This window comes from Sapajus apella, unplaced genomic scaffold (assembly GCF_009761245.1).
Source record: "Sapajus apella isolate SASKATOON/1434 unplaced genomic scaffold, GSC_monkey_1.0 scaffold20, whole genome shotgun sequence".
Taxonomy (NCBI): Eukaryota; Metazoa; Chordata; class Mammalia; order Primates; family Cebidae; genus Sapajus; species Sapajus apella.
The window spans coordinates 27,020,482-27,041,280 of NW_022436960.1; the positions used below are offsets into that span (position 1 = coordinate 27,020,482).

Genomic DNA, 20,799 nt, shown 5'->3' on the forward strand with positions numbered 1-20,799 from the left:
TGTCTTTGAGAGGGGGACAGATGGAGCTGGCATCTGTCTTTTGCCCTTCCCCCTCTTCTCGCTGGAACACCGACACAATGCCAGTAGGAACAGAAACCATCTTATGACCAACAAAATTCAAGCCAATGCTTTAGAGTTAGTCAAGCAGAAAGAGAGCAGCCTGGTTCCTCAGTTATGTCTCTGAAGAGCAGCACTAGCCCGGGACCTCCTGTCTCCAGACTTCCTGACATGTGAGAAAAATAAATCCCTTACTTACCCTGCCACTGATTTCTCTGAGTTTCTGTTACCTGCAGGGAATGCTCTCTTAACTAATCCAGGGGTGATTCCTAAGCCCTCTTATTTCTCCCCGACCTCTGACCTCCCCATTTCAGCTCCACCCTCTGCTGCAGAGCTTAATCTGCATCCGTGTTTCCCTGCCAATCAGCCGCTGTCCCTTCAAAGGCAGTTCAGGCATGTGGGAAAGATCACCACAACCACCACCATCACTCCCATCCAGTGGAGTACAGGCAGAAGGCCCACCTTGCTCCTATCCTCCCCTTTCCAGGTCTGGCTCCATCCAAATGAGGGAAAGTTAAATGGCTGGATAGAAAAATAGCCAGCCTAAACTACATATGCCCCCCACCTACTGCCAGGAATCCCCCTAATGAGCCATTTGAGATAACAACTAGACACTGCAGGGAGGTGGAGGCTGCAGGGCCTCATCACCAGCTGCTCAGCACCATTAGGAAAGGAAGCCGATAAAATGAAATCACCTTAAGGGGCCCAGAGTTTTCAGATGAAGAGGCAGTTCAGCAGATTCTGGAAAAAAAAGTGCTTGGGTTTGAATTTCAGCTCCACCATTGACTGTGTGGCTTGGACAAGCTACTTCTCTCAGCCTTAAGTTTCCTCAAATGCAAAGTCGAGAAAACAAAAACACCTAATTTGGGGTATAATACATACACAATCTATAACCTTTCTTTAAAAATTGTGGCAAAATGCATATAAACGTTGCCATCCTACCATTTTTAAGTGTGCAGTTCAGTGGCATTAAGTGCATTCACGCTGTGTGACCATCCATCATCCATCTCCAGAACGCTTCACCTGCAAAACTGCAACTCTGCCCATTAACAAAAACTTCCCATTCCCCTCACTCCCCACCCTCTGGTGACCACTGTTCTACTTTCTGTCTCTCCGATTCTGACTACTTTAGGTACCTTGTATTAGTGGAATCTACAGTACTTGTCTTTTTGTGATTGGCTGATTTCACTTAGCATAATGTCCTAAAGGTTCCATGTTGTAGTTATTGCAGAATTTCCTTTGTTTTGAAAGCCGAATATTTCATTGAATATACAGACCACATTTTGTTTATTCATTCATCTGCTGACGGACACTTGGGATGCTTCTGTCTTTTGATTACTGTGAATAATGCTGTTATGCGTATAGAAATATTTGTTTCTGTCTCTGCTTTCAGTTCTTTTGGGCATACGCACAGAGTGAAATTGCTGGATCATATGGTAATTCAATGTTGTTGGTTTGTTGAGACAGAGTCTCTGTCACCCAAGCTGGAGTGCCCTGCTGTATCATGGATCGCTGAAGCCTCGACCTCCCAGCTCAAGTGATCCTCCCACCTCAGTCTCCCAAGTAGTTAGAATACAGGCATGCACCACTGTGCCTGGCTACTTTTTTATTTTTTGTAGAGCCAGGGTTTCACTATGCTGCTCAGGCTGATCTTGAACTCCTGGCCTCAAGTAATTCGCCTGCCTCAGCCTCCCAAAGTGCTGGGATTACAGGCGTGAGCCACTGTGCCTGGCCAGTAATTCTATTTTTAATTGTTTGAGGAACCACCATAGTGTTTTTTATAACGGCTACACCATTTTACATTCCCAACAGTGTACCGGGGCTCCAATTTCTCCATGTCTTCCCCAATACTTGTTAGTTTTTGTTCTTCCCTTCCTTCTTTCCTCCCTCTCTCCTCCCTTCATCCCCTCTATCTCTGTTTCTTGAGACAGTCTTGCTTTGTCACCCAGGCTGGAGTCCAGTGGCCTAATCACATCTCACTGCAGCTTTGAATTTCTGGGCTTAAGCAATCTTGCCTCAGTCTCCCAAGCAGCTGAGACTACAGGCATGTGCAATCATGCCTGTCTAATTGTTTCATATTGTTTCTAGAGATGGGGTCTCACTGTGTTGCCCAGGTTGGTTTTGAACTTCTGGCCTCAAACAGTCCTCTTGTTGGTCTCCCAAAATGCTAGGATTACAGGCAGAAGCCATCATGCCCGACTTATTTTTTGCTTTTTTAATAGTAGCCATCCTAAAGGTGTGAGGTGGTATCTCACCACGGGTTTGATTTGTATCTCCCTTATGATTAGGGATGCTGAGCATCTTTTCATGTGCCTATTGGCCATTTGCATATCTTCTTTGAATGTCTATTCAAGCCCATGTTTATATAGGAATTTCTGCTGTTGCTGTTGAGGTAATCTATAATCTTTATATCCCAATCCTGCAACACTGATATTTTTATGCTTATAGTATAGATGAGGAAACTGAGGCTGAAAGAGGTTAAGTGATTAGCCTAAAGTTGCCAGCTGGCAGTGACAGAGCCCACACAGGTCAGTCTGACTTCAGTGTTATGATCTTTCCATCCTGAATTCTGGAATTCTTATAAAACTTAGGTATTGTTACTGACAACAGCACTGGTAATGCTACATGGCCCTGGGAAGCCAAAGGAAGTAGGGAAGGTAACAAGTAAGGATTAAGATAACTTCAGTTTTGTTTCTGGGAATACTGTGCACATTTAAAGTATAACATATGATTCCAAAACCGTGATGATAAATTTTACACAATACTCAACACCTGTCAGATCTCTAATATTAGAGTGTGGTGTTCAGTTTCAGGTATTATACAACTTAAGAGGAACCTAAAGAATTCATGGTGAGTTCAGAAGATAATACAAAAGACAGTTGAGTGTTCAAAAGAAAAATCTGATTAATTTCAATTAGTTAGTTGATGTATAGGGAAAAAAAGGTGAAAGCTAATATTTTCCAAATGAACACAATCTCATTTTAAGTTTGTTCCCTTATAATGAGATTCTTGAATGTGGTCTAAAATGGAACAATTTCATACTGAAATCTGCAATGTAACAAGTTATAGTAAGGTTATGAACGTGTATCAGACATTATCTAAAGAGTCGTGATCAATCATTCATTATTTTATAGGAAGTAGTTTTACAATGTTGCAAGAAATGGGATAGAAATACCAGGTAATTTATAAGGAAGGTTATTCTGATTTTGAAGATTGTTTAATAATGAAATGCATATTTATGAAATCTTTATTAGAAGATTTTATCTTCTGAGGTTAGGCATTTTACTTAAATCCAAGAGAACAGAGGAAATGGACTGTTTTCCAGAAAGTTTTATGTATGTACATATGTATTCTTTTCTTTAGGGTCTACAATACAAGGTAATGAAACATTTTGGGTGAAACTAGGGATTCAAGAAACATACAGAATATAATTCTGCCCTCAAAGAGTTTATGGTCTTACTGAAGAGAAAATTCAACGAAAAAGTAAGTAGTGATAAAAGAGGACAAAATCTGACGAACCGCTAAACTTTGTGATATAAATTGTAGGCCTCTATGAATTTTTTGAACAGCAAGATAAATGAGCGAGAGAAAGAGACTCATCTCAAAACAAAAACAAAACAAAACAAAACAGAAAACTTAACTGGACCCTTAGGGGATATAATAATATATATATATTTTTTTGAGACACAGTCTTGCTCTGTTGCCCACGCTAGAGTGCAGTGGCACAATCTCTGCTCACCGCAACCACTGCCTCATGGTATTGAGGCGATTCTTCTGCTTCAGCCAGCTGAGAAGCTGGTACTACAGACACGTGCCACCACACCCGGCTAATTTTTGTATTTTTAGTAGAGACAGGATTTTGCTATGTTGGCCAGGCTGGTCTTGAACTCCTGGCTTCCAGTGATCTGCCCACTTCAGCCTCCCAAAGCACTGGGATTACAGGTGTGGGTCACCGAGCCTGGCCTGAGGACAGGAAGAATTTGCATATGTAGAGAGATATTCCAAATGTCAGTAGAAGAATAAACAAAGGCAGAAATATGAAAATTTACTCATTCATCTATTCAATCAGAATTCCTTTTGTTTTTGGTTATTTATTTTGTCACTTTATTATTTTTTGTTTTCTTTTCCCATTTGGGATTTCTTAAACCCCTACTCCAGGCTGGGCACCAGGCTAGGCCCTAGAGTTTCGGAGTACGCTTGGACCTGATCCTTGCATTCCAGGAAATTACAGCTTAGTAGAGGGAACAGTTAAGTAACCATAAAGATACTACAGTGTTGTAAAAGCCATGATAGAGGTAATCTCAGAGTTCTAATGGAGCAGAGTCAAAAACAACTAAATCAGACTAAAATAGAGGAGGGCTGGACAGGAGAAGAGGGGTTGAGGACAAATAGGAATTGGGCATATTGGGGAGGGAGGGAGCCAAAGTGGGGAGATGGTGTCTAGGCAGAGGAAACTATGCATGCGAGCAAAGGAGCAGAAAATAAACATCCCACATGAGAGCCTGAGAATACTGCTCAGTGCCAACACTTTCAGAAGATGTTACCTCTGCCACCTGCTTTACAAAGCATATATTAATATATGCATCTTCAAACAGTAAGATAAAAGACCAGGTATCTGGATCCTTGCCTAAGAACACAACCAGCTTTTATCAAGCGATCAATTGAGAGAAGTTATATTTAAGATTGCCTAAGACACATGCAATTCTCCCAATCTTCTAAATAACCATTATCTTACCCTTGGATTACAGGGACCACAAAGAGGCTAAGACCATATTATTTTTGTCCCTTCACAAAACTGTCTTCATTGATGTGTACTATAATATTTTACCTTTGTATAGTTCATGACAAGGAGTAGGCCTATGAAACACATCGCTCTATTGGCTTGTGGACTGATAAGCTACTACTGACTATTTTTTAATAGTTCATTAGTAGTTGACGACTACCTTGTTAAGTGTCTCCGACATAAAGTGTGTAAAATACTTCCGTTAGAATCAATGCTAGGAAAAACCTTGACTTTCCCTGGAGTATTTCTTTCTTTTTGATAGTGAAAACTAAATACTCTATCATGTTTCCCTATTTGCCCTGGCTGTTAGGAGACTTAGAACCAAATTTCACTTCAATTACAATAAGTTTATTTAGGATTATATTTGAAAAATGGGAATTATCTTGTTTTTTGGCCCTGACTTTCTTATCATTTTATTTTATTGCATGTGGTTTTATATTTAAGACCCTGTGTTAGACATGAAAAGGTTATGCTGTACCCACCTAGCTACAATCCCATCTTAAAAAAAATGGTCAGACGTGCATACATTGGCAGCTTTGTATTTCACAATCATGCTACCCTAGTACCAGGCTGGCATCTGTCTGGAAGTCAGCTGCCGCCCACTTTATTTAGGCCAGCTAACGCCTGGGAGAGAGAGAGCTCTGCCCACCAGAGGCACTTAGCTGGAGGAATGAATGGGAAGTATTCCAGTTCTGTCTTCTGAAAGCTGAATGTGAAAGTAAAAAAAGAGAGAGAGAAACAATCCCACAGAGAGAGGTCATGTCATGAACAGGGCGGAGCTGTCAGCCTAGATAACAATGGAAGCTGGTTGCCAAGGAGCCAGCAAATGACCTGGCCACAGGGATGGGCTAAGGGAGCTGCTGTTCAGCCAGTAAAGCTGCTGATTCTCTCAGCAAGGCTGCAGGTTTTCACGAGATCTGGCTCTTGAGACATTCCTGCCTGTGCTCATATACAACAACTTCCCTTCCAGAGGTAAACTGAGAATCTCTCTCCTCCCGCTCATCAAAAGGCTCTTGTGGACACTCAAATCCTCTGTATAAAGAGAAGAGTAAGCACATGTACACGTGCACAATGGTGATTTATTTTGGAGAATACTAAAAAGGATGAATAAATATAAAATTGAAGGCCTGTGAGTGGTCATTTTTCTGAGTTGTGATTTTGAAAATTCCATATTCCAATATCTGATGAAAAACTATCAACAATTCATTGCCTAATACAATTTGAAGCTCAGGCATAAGTTAAAAAACTCTCCTGTCGAATTCCAAAATATCTTCATTTGGGCTTATCACAAGTCTTAATTTCCCTGGGAAACAAATTACAAATAAATAAAAGGGGAAGGAAAAAACCTCAAAGTCACTTTTCAGTCCATTAGATATTAAAAAAAAGAGTGACTTGGCCGGGGATAGTGGCTCACTCCTGTAATCCCAGCGCTTTGGGAGGCCAAGGCGGGCAGATCACTTGAGGTCAGGAGTTCCAGACCAGCCTGACCATCATGGAGAAACCCTGTTTCTACTAAAAATACAAAAAATTAGCCAGGCGTGATGGCGGGTGCCTGTAATCCCAGCTACTTGGGAGGCGAAGGCAGGCGAATCATGTGAACCCAGGAGGTGGAGGTTGCAGTGAGCTGAGATCGCGCCATTGCACTCTAGCCTGGGCAACAAGAGCAAAACTCAGTCTCAAAAAAAAAAAAAAAAAAAAGAAAAAAAAGTGATTCTTCTAACACCAAACCAATATTTACTACTACTATAGCAACTTCTAAGCAGCTGACTTTTTCTTCACCTCATCATTTTGAGATCAGTCTGATTTTCTAACTTCTTTCACCATTTTATAATGAGGATGCAGGCTATGTTTTACTATAGCTAAGGAAAGTCCACACATTCAAGCTACTCCTCTCTAGTAACAAATAACTGCATAACCAAGCGGGGCACGGTGACTCACACCTGTATCCAAGCACTTTGGGGGGCCAAGGTGAGCAGATCGCTTGAGATCAGGAGTTCGAGACCAGCCTGGCCAACATGGTGAAACCCTGTCTCTACTAAAAATGCAAAAAAACCTTAGCTGTACATGGTGGCGCACGCCAGTAATCCCAGCTACTCAGGAGGCTAAGGCTCAAGAGTTGCTTGAACCTGAGAGGCGGAGGTTGCAGGGAGTCAAGATCACACCACTACACTACAGTCTGGGCAACTGAGCGAGGCTCTGACTCAAAAAAACAAAAATAACCCCCCCCCCCACCCCGCACACAAAAGAAAAACAACTCTGCATAACTTGGATTCAAGTTTTAAGAGAAGGGAGCCCCTTGACACCTATGGTACAAACTGGAAATACCTGCATGTTCAAAAGATGAGAACAAAGAAGTATAAGAGACTACTGTTTTAGTTTTAGTGATGCTCATCATTGTGAGGACTTAAGAGAATCTGAGTATTTTTCTTTATAATCACAATTTGAAAGAATAAAGGATAAAAATCAATGCCAACCACGCCAAAGGGCAACATACTTCCAGTTATCATTCTCCAAGTCCTGCTATTATCCACCTACACTTTTGGGGACCTGGTTCAAACTCTACAGATCAGATAAGCAGAGTTGTAAATATTTCCATGTGAAAAGCTTGCTTTTTCCAAAGACAGGCGTGGCTTTAGCATGTCATCTTCTTCTTTAGAACTTTCAGGAGCAATTATGCCCTGAGGATATAAGGACAGTAAAGCAAAGGTACGTGGCTGTAATAAGCATCCCACTGAAACTAGCAGCAAGGTGTGTGGGTTCACAGGATGGATAACCACGGAGAACAGATGGATAACCTGATGTGATATGTATAAAGACAGAAAGAAAGGCAGCCTTCTGCTGGTTACTTGCCCAGTGCAGGACTGCAAGAACAGACTCGGTCTTCTTCCACCCGAAGTACGTGGATATTACATAGGACCACACAACTCTGCAACAAGACGCAGGGGTGGGTAAACTCTAACAATCCAGGCTGCCAGACATTTTTTCCAGGAGGTGTGTGTGCATAAGTGTAATTTGAGAAAGGGGCCACTGCACTCCCCGTGTTTCTCTATAACAAAGTAGTGATTGTTAACAACTGAAGAATCATCACTCCTCTCTTGGGATTTTGCCAGTTCAGCAAAAGAAAATACCAATTTTCAGATGTTATCTCCCTCAGTAGCCTATTTCTTAATCCATTTCAGAAATGGGAGTTCTTTGGTTTTAAGGCCAATGAACCCCTTTTGGATAGATTCTTAAAAGTACTCCTATTCCTACCCCCAAACTAAAAGTCAGGCTGTCTTTTTCCTCACTTTCAACCAGGTTGTCCAGCTACACTTGAGTTTTGTTTCTGAATGTAGACACAGTTATTAAATGAAATGAAAGAGGCCTCAGGACAGGAAAGCATGCACTTCAATGGCTGAAAGCCAGGTGATTTTGCCATGTAGACAGATCCACATCCTTCTTGTGTGGCTACGGCCAGGTCAATGCTACCCAAACACGTACTGTTAAAACATCACTTGGGTAAAACAGGCTACGGATGAAGTGGTATCCCCAGTTGCTTAGAACTGGGTGATATAAACCTTATGCATGTTTCTTTCTGGTTCCTTGTATCACAAGTTAAAGATATTTGTCCTCTTGGTGTTTGTTCTAAGAATGTACATGTTGGATATGGTATGGTAAAAGGTGGCATGGCTGTAATAGGAAAACAAAATCAAGGCTTGGAAGAAAGGTGTTGTTAATTCTCACAGATCCCAGGGAGCGGGTCACTGCACACTACGAAGGGTCACAGTGAACATACTAGTGTCAGTCTGGAGGGAGAAGACAGCAGTGGGGGGAAAGCTTCGTTCAGAACCTTATGCTGAGGTTTCCACAGAAAAAGCAAGGCAGGGCAATTAAACAGCTTTGGATTGGCTGGATTGGCTAGTTTGGATAATTCCAGGGGGCTTTGGGGTACAGGGATGGTATCTAGTTGCCTGGCCCTGAGATGATTTAGGGCAGGGGAATTTTTGGGTTGGTGTGTGAAAGTTTGATAGAGAGGTTGGGAGCAGATACTCGGGACTAGTCGGTCTGCATATAAAAGGTGTGCTCATGGACAAGTTGTTATTACATTTAGAACTTAATTAGCCCTGTGAAAGGCACTCTCTCCCCTGGGTCTACAAAGACCCCAAATGCCAGAGCACTGAGAATACAGAAAATGGCCAGCTGCAGTGGTTCATGCCTGTAATACCAGCACTTTGGGAGGCTGAGTCAGGTGAATTGCTTGAGGCTCAGGGGTTTGAGACCAGCCTGGGCAATATGGCAAAACCCCATCTCTACTAAAAATATGAAAAATTAGCTGGGCATTGTGGCACATGCCTATAGTCTCAGCTACTCAGGAGGCTGAGGTGGGAGGATCGCTTAACCCTAAGAGGTGGAGGTTGCAGTGTGAACCGTGATCACGCCACTGCATTCCAGCCTGGGCAATAGAGCAAGACCCTGTCTCAAGAAAATACAGAAAATAAGAAAATAAATATAATTGGCCCTCTGATGAACAGACACATACAGAATCTAAGAAAACAAAGAACAATGTAGTTAAATAAGACACTTGGCCTGGGCAGCATACAAGGCTCATACACAGGCTTTGCGCCTAATATCCTTCAGCCCAGCTCCCTCCTGGTAAGGACAACCGATATTTTTCTCAGTTTTACAAAACATGTAATGCAAACACAACTCAAATTCTCTAACCTAACTTGACTGCCTTCCTAAACCCACATATGAAGAGGTTCTAGGACTATCATGGCTGGTGATGACATTTGTTTGTGATTGTGATTGATGGGACCTCTGCTGTCTACACTGCATTCACAATAAAAAGAAAGCATGCTTCAGGTAGTGGGCTGAGGCCTGTGGGGTTCTGCCTTTTCACTTTGTAAACTACCTAATTCCTTTAAACATGGGCACGTGCCAGGCTGGTGGGCCTGCCTCTGCAGCTTCCCAGCAGTGACGGTGCACCAGAGGAGCTGGACTTCTGAGACCCTCTGACCTGCTTTGTCCTCTTCGTCCAAACACACTTGGCATGCTGTCTCACTGCCTCGGCTAATCACGAAGCACAGCATCAGCCATCCCTAGCTTAAACACAGCTCAGGCTCAGCAGGGCTGTATCTGCAACACAGATCAAAATGTTGAGAAATGGGCTCTTTCCCAAGGCTTCTTTTGCTGATGGTCCCATTTTACCATGTAATGTTCAGGGTGGATTGTAAAGGATACTAATGAACGAGGTTCAAGGAAAGTGATATTGTAACTGTGGCAGGTCCAAGTATCACAGTCCTAGAAGCGGATGGACATGAGTACTTCTTGGCAGGCCATCAGTTTAGTTTGGAGCTTGATGTCACATTCATTCTTCTGGCTGCCAGTCTCCTGAGGGAAATATTGACCTTCTTGCTTTAGTCTTCTATATTTTATTAGTTGTTCCTCATTGGACAGACCTCTTAGTATCAGAATTAAAGGACCACTGGCTAAGGATTACCAACAGGACTCTGGTTGTTTTCAGTTTCTCTGGTACATTTTGGTAGATGACCAAGCCATGGATTTTGTGTTCCCTTCTCTCTTCTCATTCCTTTCTGGAAAGAGTTTAGATGGGCTAGGGAAAGATATTTGAAGCTTGCTGATCCAATGTAAATGAATCCTGTGGTGGGTAAATAATTTTCCTCTCTCTTTTGCACTCCTGGGGTATTCTGATGAATAATGCTTCTCAAATAAGTTTAAAAATATTCCCCCAGAGGTAAGAAGAGTATTAGGCTCATAGCAGGTGTGCCATTAATGCTTTAGTGCGTGGGGAAGAGCAAAGAGGAAAGGAATTATCAAAGCCTTGAAGTTTCACAGAATTTTCTGGAAAATTTTGAAGGCCACGGCTGGGAATAAAATACTGACGGCAGTGTTGGTGAACTGTGGAAACAGCTTCACAAAATCCAGTTAGACCATACCTTCAATGTATGAGCTTGTTTTAGGTGGATGGAGGATGAGGTTTATAGTTTGTTTTGCTGCTAATTATAGCATATGTTTATTTAAGTAACTCAGCAAAAACAATTGATTTATCAACCTCACCAAAATTAAAAAGAAAATTGTACCCTCCCTGCCTCCCATAATCTGAAAGTCCAATTTATAAACTCTAGTCTAAAAGCCTTCTTTAATAATAAATATTCATTCTCTTTTGAAACTACTGCAACTTGACCTTCAAATATCATGTTTTCCTATGTATTATGTTATAATTTGCCTGTGACAACTCAATCATGGTTTTAGTTTCTTTGATTTGTCTCATATTTTCAAACAAAAGCCTCTAGTAATAGTAGGGAAAGATCTTACTGCCACAGCGCCACCTACTGGTAGACCGTTATAGGAGCAAGCTATTGGGGCTCAACTTTGACCCGCAGTTTTGGAGTGTCCTTCTGAGCTTTGGTTTACAAAGCCCCAACTTCACTGTCATTTTGAGAAGCTAGAACTTCTTTTGGTAGCTACTAAGTCTCTTGCTGTAGTATAAAGTCAGCAAGTGAAAATGATAAAAATATGCTCTTATTCTTACTGTTACCTTAAATTGGCCCTGCCTTCACCGACTTTGATTTTCTCTGTCCTATAACTGTGGCAAGGGCTCCAGATTGTGTGGGCAGGGGTTTGGATCTGGCGAAAATAACTTGGGGAGCTTCCAAAGATCCTGAAAATGGAAAAAAGAATCCCTACTTAGCACTACGTTTTGATTTTAGCCCAAAAGACACAAGGTAAAATCTAAAACTAGGTTAAGGGGATCACTGTTCCCCCAGATGCTACCACCCCACTTCCTGCCAAATACCAATTCACAGTCTCTCTTTTGCTTCCCAACAGTAAAAATGGGTGATCATGCATTTTAAAAAACATGTAATACAAACACAACTCAAATTCTCTAACCTAACTTGACTGCTTTCCTAAGCCCACATATGAAGAGGTTCTAGGACTGTCATGGCTGGTGATGACATTTGTTTGTGATTGTGGCTGAAGGGACCTCTGCTGTCTACACTGCATTCACAATATAAAGAAAACATGCTTCAGGTGATGGGCTGAAGCATCAAACTCTTACCCCTCTGGCTCTGGAAAGAAAATCTGGGGAGCATTAAGGGGTATAGGACACTACTTATTTTTATTTCTATGCGATTATACTCCAGATCCACCCAGGAGCTCCAAAAACTATACAACACATGGTAAAAAGAGTAAGAATCTGATCATGAAAATAGGTCATTCTGCTGAGAGCTGCCAGGCAAGTAATTTCACTTGAAAGTTAAAGTGACATCGAGATCCTAAGGGTTTTAGCTCCACTGAGTTTAATGTATAATAATGTTCCTTTCTCTTGTTGTCTCAGGTACCCAATGAAGTAGGCAGTCACAGCCACAACAATGCGCTGTTGCCCCACCCCCATCCAAAGAGCACAAAGCTATGGTGCATTTTACTAGGGCCAGAAACAATGAACATTTAACAAGGACACTGCTTACCGCTTGCAAATAAAATCCATCACTGATTCTCTGAAGGTGCGACTGGTGGAAGGGACCTTACCAGACTATTAAGAGCTTAAAAAATAAAAGGAGGGAGAGGTTGGGCTTCAGGACAGGAAAGGCTTAGGCAGAAGCTAAGGGGCAGGGCTGAGGGCAGCTGCTGTGGCTTCAGACTTCCACAGTAATGGTAGTTTACATTATCAAATCAGCATGAGAGAAATGTCAGTTATCTAATCTGTTGTTCTTTGCTATTTTAGTTTACCATCACCACTTTAGAACTCAAGAAGGACACCACCGGTACAAAGAAAAAAGGCCAATGAATTTGGCTTTAGGCCAAGAGCCCTCACTCCAGCTTCCTTCTCAAATTTCCAAATTTGCTGACTCTACACCTTCCCTTCCATAGTAAACTATGAATATAAAGCCTGAGGTTGGAAAGTCAAGGAAAATCCACATTCATGGAGTACTCCAGGCACTCTGCTAGGAGCTTTCAACTCACTATCTCATTTAATGCTCATAATACCAAGAATGCCATTTAGCCACCATCATTAGGAAAAGACTGACTTGTTTTTCCAACAGTGGCCTGGGACGAACCACCATCTCCTTCAGACTGCTCGAGAAACATTCACACAGCCGAAAGCCTGGCTGGCAAGACTCACAGGAGAGTTAAGGAACCAGAAAACAGACTTCTGCTATAGTCATAGACTCAATATCATGTTTAATGGATTGAATTAACTGGACCAGATGGGCTAAATACCTTTCAAGGACAGTTCAGGGATTCCTTCATAGGCACACACTTCCTGGGTCTCAGGGAGAAGTGTAAACTTTTAGACTTATTATGTAAGTTGTTCTTCTTTCTTGTGGGTTTAAAGAAAAATGTTGCTACTTTTTAAAGAAAAAAGATTAGCAACCTAATCTTTGTAGGATATCCTTCTGAACCCCTAGGATAGAGCTGCTTTAAATCTACTTGTAACATAGAAAAGAAATGATCTGCAGTTCAAAGGTTGGTGTGCATGGCAGTTACCCACTAGTTGTATAAATAACTGTAGCAGATTTAGTTACTAATGCTGTGAAGGTAACATGTTCATTGGCAAGTATGGAAAATGCCTGAAGCTTACTCTATCATGCTCCTCAGTGTTTCTTTAACTAAGGATCAGGAGCACCAGGAAAATCAGAGTAGAAACAAACTCAAGGAGTTCAGAGGCCCAGAGTCACTTGGTCACAAAAGCAGTAAGCAATATAAACTACCTAAACAATGTAAGAACGATCTGCTTGTTATCACAAGGTAGAATTAGCAGGGAAAGATTGCTATCAGAAGCCAGGAAAAATACAACTTCTCCTTGCTCTGTGGTTTATACTGACACCAAGTTCAGTAGTGAGTGCCACAAAATCTTCTAAATAACTTTACCAAGAGTCTGTAAACACTAATTCATGGTCAAGATGCTACAAGTATGACCCACCTGACCACCCAAGTTTCCAACTGGCTCAGCTGGAGTGCATGCAAAGTTCAATTCAACACTTAATTTGTCAATTAGACACACAAATGAAGTCTAGTCAGGGATCTCCTGGGGTTTGCAAATTTCTCCAGCTGAAGCAGATTTGAAGAGCCGAAGGGGTTCCAACAGGGTATCTCACGGAAATCCTTCTAACTTGGCCATGACTCCCTGTGCCATTACTTCGCAGTCCACAATAATCCCAGGTGGAAAAGTTTACTTTCTTAAAAATATAATAACTACCATGTTCTAGTAATTCTTTTTTTTTTTTTTTTTTTGGAGGAATGAGGTGAGTAGATACCCATCAACTATTTGTTGAATTCAGGCTCAACGCAGATTTTCAATGGTGAACAAATCCTTACACTCCTATCATACTACATGACCTAGGTGTGGTTATGTACTTATAGTGCCTTGCCTATATATTGCTTCATTTAATCCTCACTATAAGCCTAAGAGATCCATATAATTATCCCAACGATGCAGTCACGTAACTAGGCTTTTTTTTTTTCTTTTTGAATTAGAGGTAGGGTCTTGCCCTGTCACCCAGGCTGAAGTACAGTGGCAGGACCACAATTTATCGCAGTCTTGAATTCCTGGGCTCAAGTGATCCTCCCATGTCAGCCTCTTTAGTAGCTAGGACTACAGGCATGTGCCACCACACCTGGCTAATTAAAAAAAATTTTTTTTGTAGATATAGGATCTCACTTTGTTGCCCAGGCTGGTCTCAAGAGATCCTCCTGCCTCGCCATCCCAAAGCACTGGGATTGTAGGCATGAGCCACTGCCCCTGGCCCAAGCTTCTCAGAGAGCTTGTAATCATTTTAAGGTGTATTACATCAGTCCCTGACCCCTAACCACCCAGCCCGCCTGCTTAAAACTCCGCAATGGCTCCTTATCGCTATCAGGGCAATGACCAAGTTCCCTACATGGCTCAGAAACTGGCCTTACCAATTCATAACCTTTTCTCTTTCCACTCCCTGCTCATGTCCCGGTGCCCAGCCACATGGATCCATGGAAGCCTGTGGATCACAGCATGGTCTCATTTCCCCCTGGTCTTTGCTTGCACTGTTCCCTCTTCCTACTCCACCTGTGCCTTCCCTCTCCTGGCTGACTTGTCCACATTCCAGTGTCAGCTTAGATGTTTATTCCTCTAAGAAGTCGTCCCCAGTCCCTAAAGATCTGGGCCCGACTGCTTACTAGCTGTGAGACTTTAGACAAGTTTTTTTTTTTTTTCTTTTTTTGAGACAGAGTCTTGTTCTGTCGCCCAGGCTGGAGTGCAGTGGCGTGATCTCGGCTCATCGCAACCTTTGCTTCCTGGGTTCAGGCAATTGTCCCGGCTTAGCCTCCCGAGTTGCTGGGATTACAGGCACACGCCACCATGCCCGGCTAATTTTTATTGTATTTTTTTTAAGTAGAGATGGGGTTTCACCATGGTGGTGAAACTCCTTACCTTGTGATCCTCCTACCTCGGCCTCCCAAAGTGCTGGGATTACAGGTGTGAGCCATCATGTCTGGCCTAGACAAGTTTTATAATCTGCCTGTGCCCTTTATTTCTTCAGCCATAAATGGGGAATATAGTTCCTACATTATGTGCCTGTTTGGTTAACAAATGAGTTTTACGTGTAAAGCATTCAGAAGTGTGCGTCACACATAGCTAATGCTCAGTGTTGTCTACTGTTAATTCTATGTGTCTCAGGCATACAGTAATACCCACTTGCAGCACATTCCCTGCTGACTTTTCTATCTCCTTGAGTCTTTAAGTTCCCTGAGAGTGGACTGTCTTGTTTACCCTGTGTGTATCTCAGTGCCCAGCATGTTATTTTCTCCATAGTAGGTACTCAATAATAAATATTTGTTAAATTGAATCTAAGTGATTTTCTTTGAATTTTCTGACTTATCAGTGCATTTTTATTAATTATTCATAGAAAACTATCTCTGGACCAACACTGCCTAGCATATCTGTATGCACCTACATTGAGGCTTCAGGCTCTCAGTAACAACCTGTCCACAGACAATGATATGAGCACAACACCTAGATCAAAGGCCAGAGCACCAGCTCTGCATCCACGCATAACCTTCGACAAGCCCTCAATTTTCTGAGCCTGTTTCCTCATGTGGAAGGGATAAGAAGATAAACCTTACAGGGCTATGTGAGAATTAAGTGAGAGAGATAACGTGGAAATACAATATAAACAGTGAAACACCAGTCAATATGGGGCATTTTTACCAAAAGCTGCAAATCTGATAGCATTTTATAAGACTGGGAGGTTTCATTTACCCCCAACTATTTCTGGAAAATGACTATTCTATTTTAGGCTGCCAAAATTATTCTAAAGAAGAATGTAACAAAAATGCCCATTTACCAACGTTTTAAGAGGCTGGATAGTTCACTCTTTTATCTTTGGAGGCAGAAGAGAGAATGAGCCAAGCCTAACACCTTCTCTGTGATCTATCCAGCTGCAGAAGAGCTGGTGCCCACTAACCTGTGGAGCTGGTGATGGGCACAAAGGCTGCAGGGTTAAGGCTGCTTTGGAGTCCATTCTGCTGCCCTTCTGCGGAGGACCCTCTGAAACACAAGGGAGCTTGGTCAGACCTGCAGGTGGAAAGGCGAGGTCAGGCACATGCCCTCTGATAGCTTCACTTCTTGCTCTTGGTGCTTCCTCTCCTGTGGATCATGCCCTTGCTTCCTTCAAGGCTTTGGAATGCCCTCGGAACCTTTAAAGACCAGCAAACGGGATGGGATGGGGTGGGAATAGTCAGCCAGTGTTTGCCGAACATCTTTGACAGGAATAACCTGGGGTCACTTGTTCATCACACAGCTTTCCAGGTGGGCCTGGGGACAGGTACCCAGGTGATTCCCATCTTCACTGGCTAGTGGGTAAAGAGGAAGGTGGTGTGAGGTTCACCTGGAGAGTCGGGTGGAGCCTGAGGTATTCACGTAGTTCCTACAACCCGGAAAGAGACATGTCGCTTGAGAAGATCTAGCCCAGCATTGGTGCAAGGATCAGAATGTCTCATAGCCCTTCCCCTCTGGCAAGCAATCTGGGCCCTACCTCCTCCTTTCCACTTTCATTTTGAGGACAAGGGAGCCACAGAGGCAGGAGAGAAAGGAACAGCCTTTTCCCATCAGCCTCAGCCTGGAGAGCCACATCTGAAATCCTCATGCATTTTATTTCAGCCCCTTATGGGACCCAAAAATTCTCCCAAAGCATCTGTAGCTGATATTTGCTCTTTCATGTCCATGCGAAAGTTCTGGAGGGCCTAAGATAAGCCCTTTCCTTTACAGAAGTTAAAAAGCATTAGAGCCACTGTGCTCGCTTTAGGAACAGCTGAGTGGAGCAAGGCCCTGGGCTGGTCTCAGTTTCACAAAGTATTAGTGGTTAAAAAAAAAAAAAAAAAAGGGAAGAGGTAGGCAAAATCTTTGGGTCAGTAGAAGAAACAGGTTGAGAGTAACAGAAAACTACCCGAGGGATGAGAAGAGTCCGGGGGTCGGGGGGGTTAGACTCAATGAATTCTGGGTCTCTAAAACCCTCAAAACTTTTCCCTCTCCTCTCTGGAACCCCAGACCCACCCTTCACCTTGTCAGGCTTTATCCTGTTTCTTACCCAAAATCTTCTGACCCTCTGGCCCCTTGTGCCCAGTTTCACTCTTCCATCCTCCTCCCTCTCATCCTCTCCCATCAAAGGCCCTGGAAGCCACCACCGATTCAGAATTTGAACATTTCTAATGATTCTACTGTTTCTAGCATAGAGTCCCCATTCTCCCTGTGATGTAGAAATGTGTCTACAGTGATCCAAGGGGAAACTCTTGAGTGAATTTTTCCATGGAAACACTGGTGCACAAAACAGTTTAGGTCTGTTATTACTACTTTAGGCACATTATGGGTAAATATGCTTTTGTTGTGATAACATCATTTCCTTGGGAAAATATATTCCAACTTTTGGACAACCTTCCCCTAAATGAGAACTTTGGAAACACAGCTTGTCAAGAGCCTGCATGTTAATTTGCACTTGCCCCTGATTCTTTGCTGCTTTCCTGGGAATACCTGTGTTTTAGGAAATATTTAAGTCAGGAAGTACGTATATGTTCCCTTGGTTGTCTTTAAGTCAGTTACTAGGGTTTAACAACTGAATAACAGGTCCTACCTTACAGGCTTCTGAAGACAAAGCAAGATGGTGAATATAAAGCACATCTAAACACAGTGATTGGTGTTATATTATGGACTAAATACACATTAACTCTCATTAGTATTGTCATGTTTACTTAGGAATATTGCTTAACACTCTCTGCATTCACTGTAAGTCTATCTACATACAGAAATATCAAATTGAATGACTCACTGACTCCAGTAGCAGTATGAAATATTAGTGCTAAAGTACAAAAGAATGGACATAGGCATTCTGAACCTGGAAGTTAACAGCAATTTGCTATTAAAGTTACCAGGTAATTAATTGGCAACCTATAAGACAAAAGTCTCACAGTAAAAATTATTCTTAAGATCCCTTAGGAAGACAGGTCACATTTGAGATTGACAGGTTGCCTCTTAATAAACCTAATATGTACTTTTCTGCCAGTCAGAATGATTTGTTCAACTGTGCACCAAATGAAGTAAGTTGTATTTAGAAAAGTAGGCTTGCATTATGGGACCATGTTGTATAAACTATGTATTTTTATTTTTTTGAGACAGAGTCTTACTCTGTCACCCAGGCTGGGGTGCAGTGACATAGTCACAGCTCACTGCAGCCTCAGCTCCCTGGGCTCAGGTGATCCTCCTACCTCAGCCTCCCAGGTAGCTGGGACTACAGGTGTGTACCACCACGTCCAGCTAATTTTTGTATTTTTTGTGCAGACAGAGTTTTACCACGTTGACCAGGCTGGTCTCAAACTCCTGGGCTCAAGTGGTCCACCTGCCTTTGCCTCCCAAAGGGCAGGGACTATAGGTATAAGTGACTGCACCTGGCCTAAAATATGTGTCTTTAAACATGAGAGTAACAGATGCTCTGTAAGAAAGGCCTATGGGAACTGCAACAGACTGACTGGAGTGACATTTCTCCCTTCTTATCCTAAGTGTAAAATCAGCTGGAATCAGCTACTTTACGAAAATTATAATCTATTTCTCTCTGAATAGCTGAATGTATAAAGTTAAATATGTGTTTGATACAGTTCCATTATCTGATGTTCTCTGGTCATAGTATACCAGCATACAAAGAAGTCGCTAAAGATGAAGTTAGAAAAACTGGATTTATAGAAGTATCAAGAGTCTGAGAGTGAGAAACATCGAAAAGATAGGACGAACAAAGGTGTCATTAACTTCACATTATACAAAAGTTAGAGTTCAACCATGAGAAGAGTGATAGATGTGATACCTAGTCCTTGATTGCTCTTCTTGGAAATGGTGCAACTGGCTAGGAGATGGGAAGGTGCTTGATGTAGTGAAAGGTTGAGAGTAAGGGGCTTACCACAATCTATGCTGTGGTGATGGTCTTACTCAGGCTTTTCTCTGAGGACAAACTGCCAATGATTACTAAAAACTGCTTAAGCCAGGTGTGGTGGCTCACGCCTACAATTCTAGCACCTTGGGAGGCTGGGGCAGGCGAACCTGAGGTCAGGAGTTCGAGACCAGACTGACCAAAATGGTGAAACGCCATCTCTACTAAAAATACAAAATTAGCCAGGCGTGGTGGCTCATGCCTGTGAAACCAACTACTTGGGAGGCTGAGGCAGGAGAATCGCATGAACCCAGGAGGCGGAGTTTGCAGTGAGCTGAGATCGCCATTGCACTCCAGCCTGGACAACAAGAGTGAAACTCCCGTCTCAAAAAATAAAGAAATAAAATAAAAACAAAACTGCTTAAGAGCAGGCTGCCTGATTAATTTAGCCACTTAAAAACTATAATGAGAAACGTGACCACATACAGTAGCAACAAAGAATTAGAAAAATTCAATGAATAGTGACATGCTCCTCTCAATAAAGGGAAAACATGTCCTTGGGACATGTTCACAGCTGGAAGCTAAAGAGTTTCCTTAAGTATTAAATGTACACTTCCTAACCCTTAATTTGACTCACTTGCTTCACATCTGTCTACTCCTCTTGCCTCTATCATTTTTCTGAAGTCTGAGAAAGCGCCTCACATGAGCGTTATTCCTACACGGAGAGAACAGCTCTCCTGAGCCTTTCAAAGAAATTGTTCAATGATGTATTAAAAACAAATATCCTTATAAGATGAAATGCCTGTATTTCACCTTATATGATTACTACCACCATTATTTTGAAAAATTTCTTCTAGTACAAGTCTCTATTTAGGGAATATAAGCCAATCAAACGGTTGGTTAGGAATACCACTGGCATCAAGACCACGCCATACAGCCAGCCTATGTAACATATATATATCTATAACCTAGTCCAGGAAGGTTATAATGAGCAATATCCCCACTATCCCTTTTGCTGGTAAGGTTTCTGACATGCTTTTTCATGGATCTTCGTTTCTTTATTTGTGGTTTCCTCTGATCTTCTTTTGCCCATTATTTTGATCAGTGGAAACTTTTCTGAAAGTGATATGCTTTCTTTAAGGCCTGTTTTGTTCATTACTTCACAAGGTTGACTGTGGTTTGCTGCTATATCATTTCTGTTTGGGTTCTTTTCAAGGCTTTCCACATCCCCAACACAGGGGTAATCGTTTTCTATTTCAATGGTTTAGTATAAGTTTATCTTGGACTCATGCCACCACATCAGAGATGACCTTTCTGTAGAAGGAAGGACTCACAAAAGGAAAATGCTCAAGATTTTACAGGAAGAGCGGAGCTACAAATGCTGATCCTACCAGGGCTGTGGCAAAACAAGACATGGCTCCATCTGTGAAGGTCCTGAAAACAAACACTCCAAACCTGATCATTTTTATAAAATACAGTGATAACCAACCTCTTTCAATTCCCAAGGAAAAAGAAACAAAACAAAACAAAAAATACATACCCTGACTTTCCTTACCAAACATTTACTCATAG

At 42.2% G+C, this 20,799-nt stretch overlaps 1 protein-coding gene across 22 annotated transcripts in view; it reads right to left on the bottom strand.

Moving 5' to 3' along the window:
• The window catches only part of TTLL5 (tubulin tyrosine ligase like 5), a 283,926-nt gene that overhangs the window by 30,423 nt on the left and 232,704 nt on the right, over window positions 1-20,799 (bottom strand). For 8 of the 22 annotated variants that reach the window (XM_032287224.1, XM_032287235.1, XM_032287232.1 and 5 more), the window contains 2 exons: window positions 16,282-16,391; window positions 9,283-11,501 (listed from right to left, as the gene is read on the bottom strand). The exons of 2 other annotated variants lie outside the window; for them this stretch is intronic. In XM_032287224.1, the coding sequence (XP_032143115.1) occupies window positions 11,380-11,501; window positions 16,282-16,391 (232 nt within the window). In that variant the 3' untranslated portion in view covers window positions 9,283-11,379. Of the gene's footprint in view, window positions 1-9,279; window positions 11,502-16,281; window positions 16,514-20,799 lie in introns of those variants that run through there. 12 more of the 22 variants (XM_032287234.1, XM_032287229.1, XM_032287244.1 and 9 more) reach the window with 7 other exon arrangements.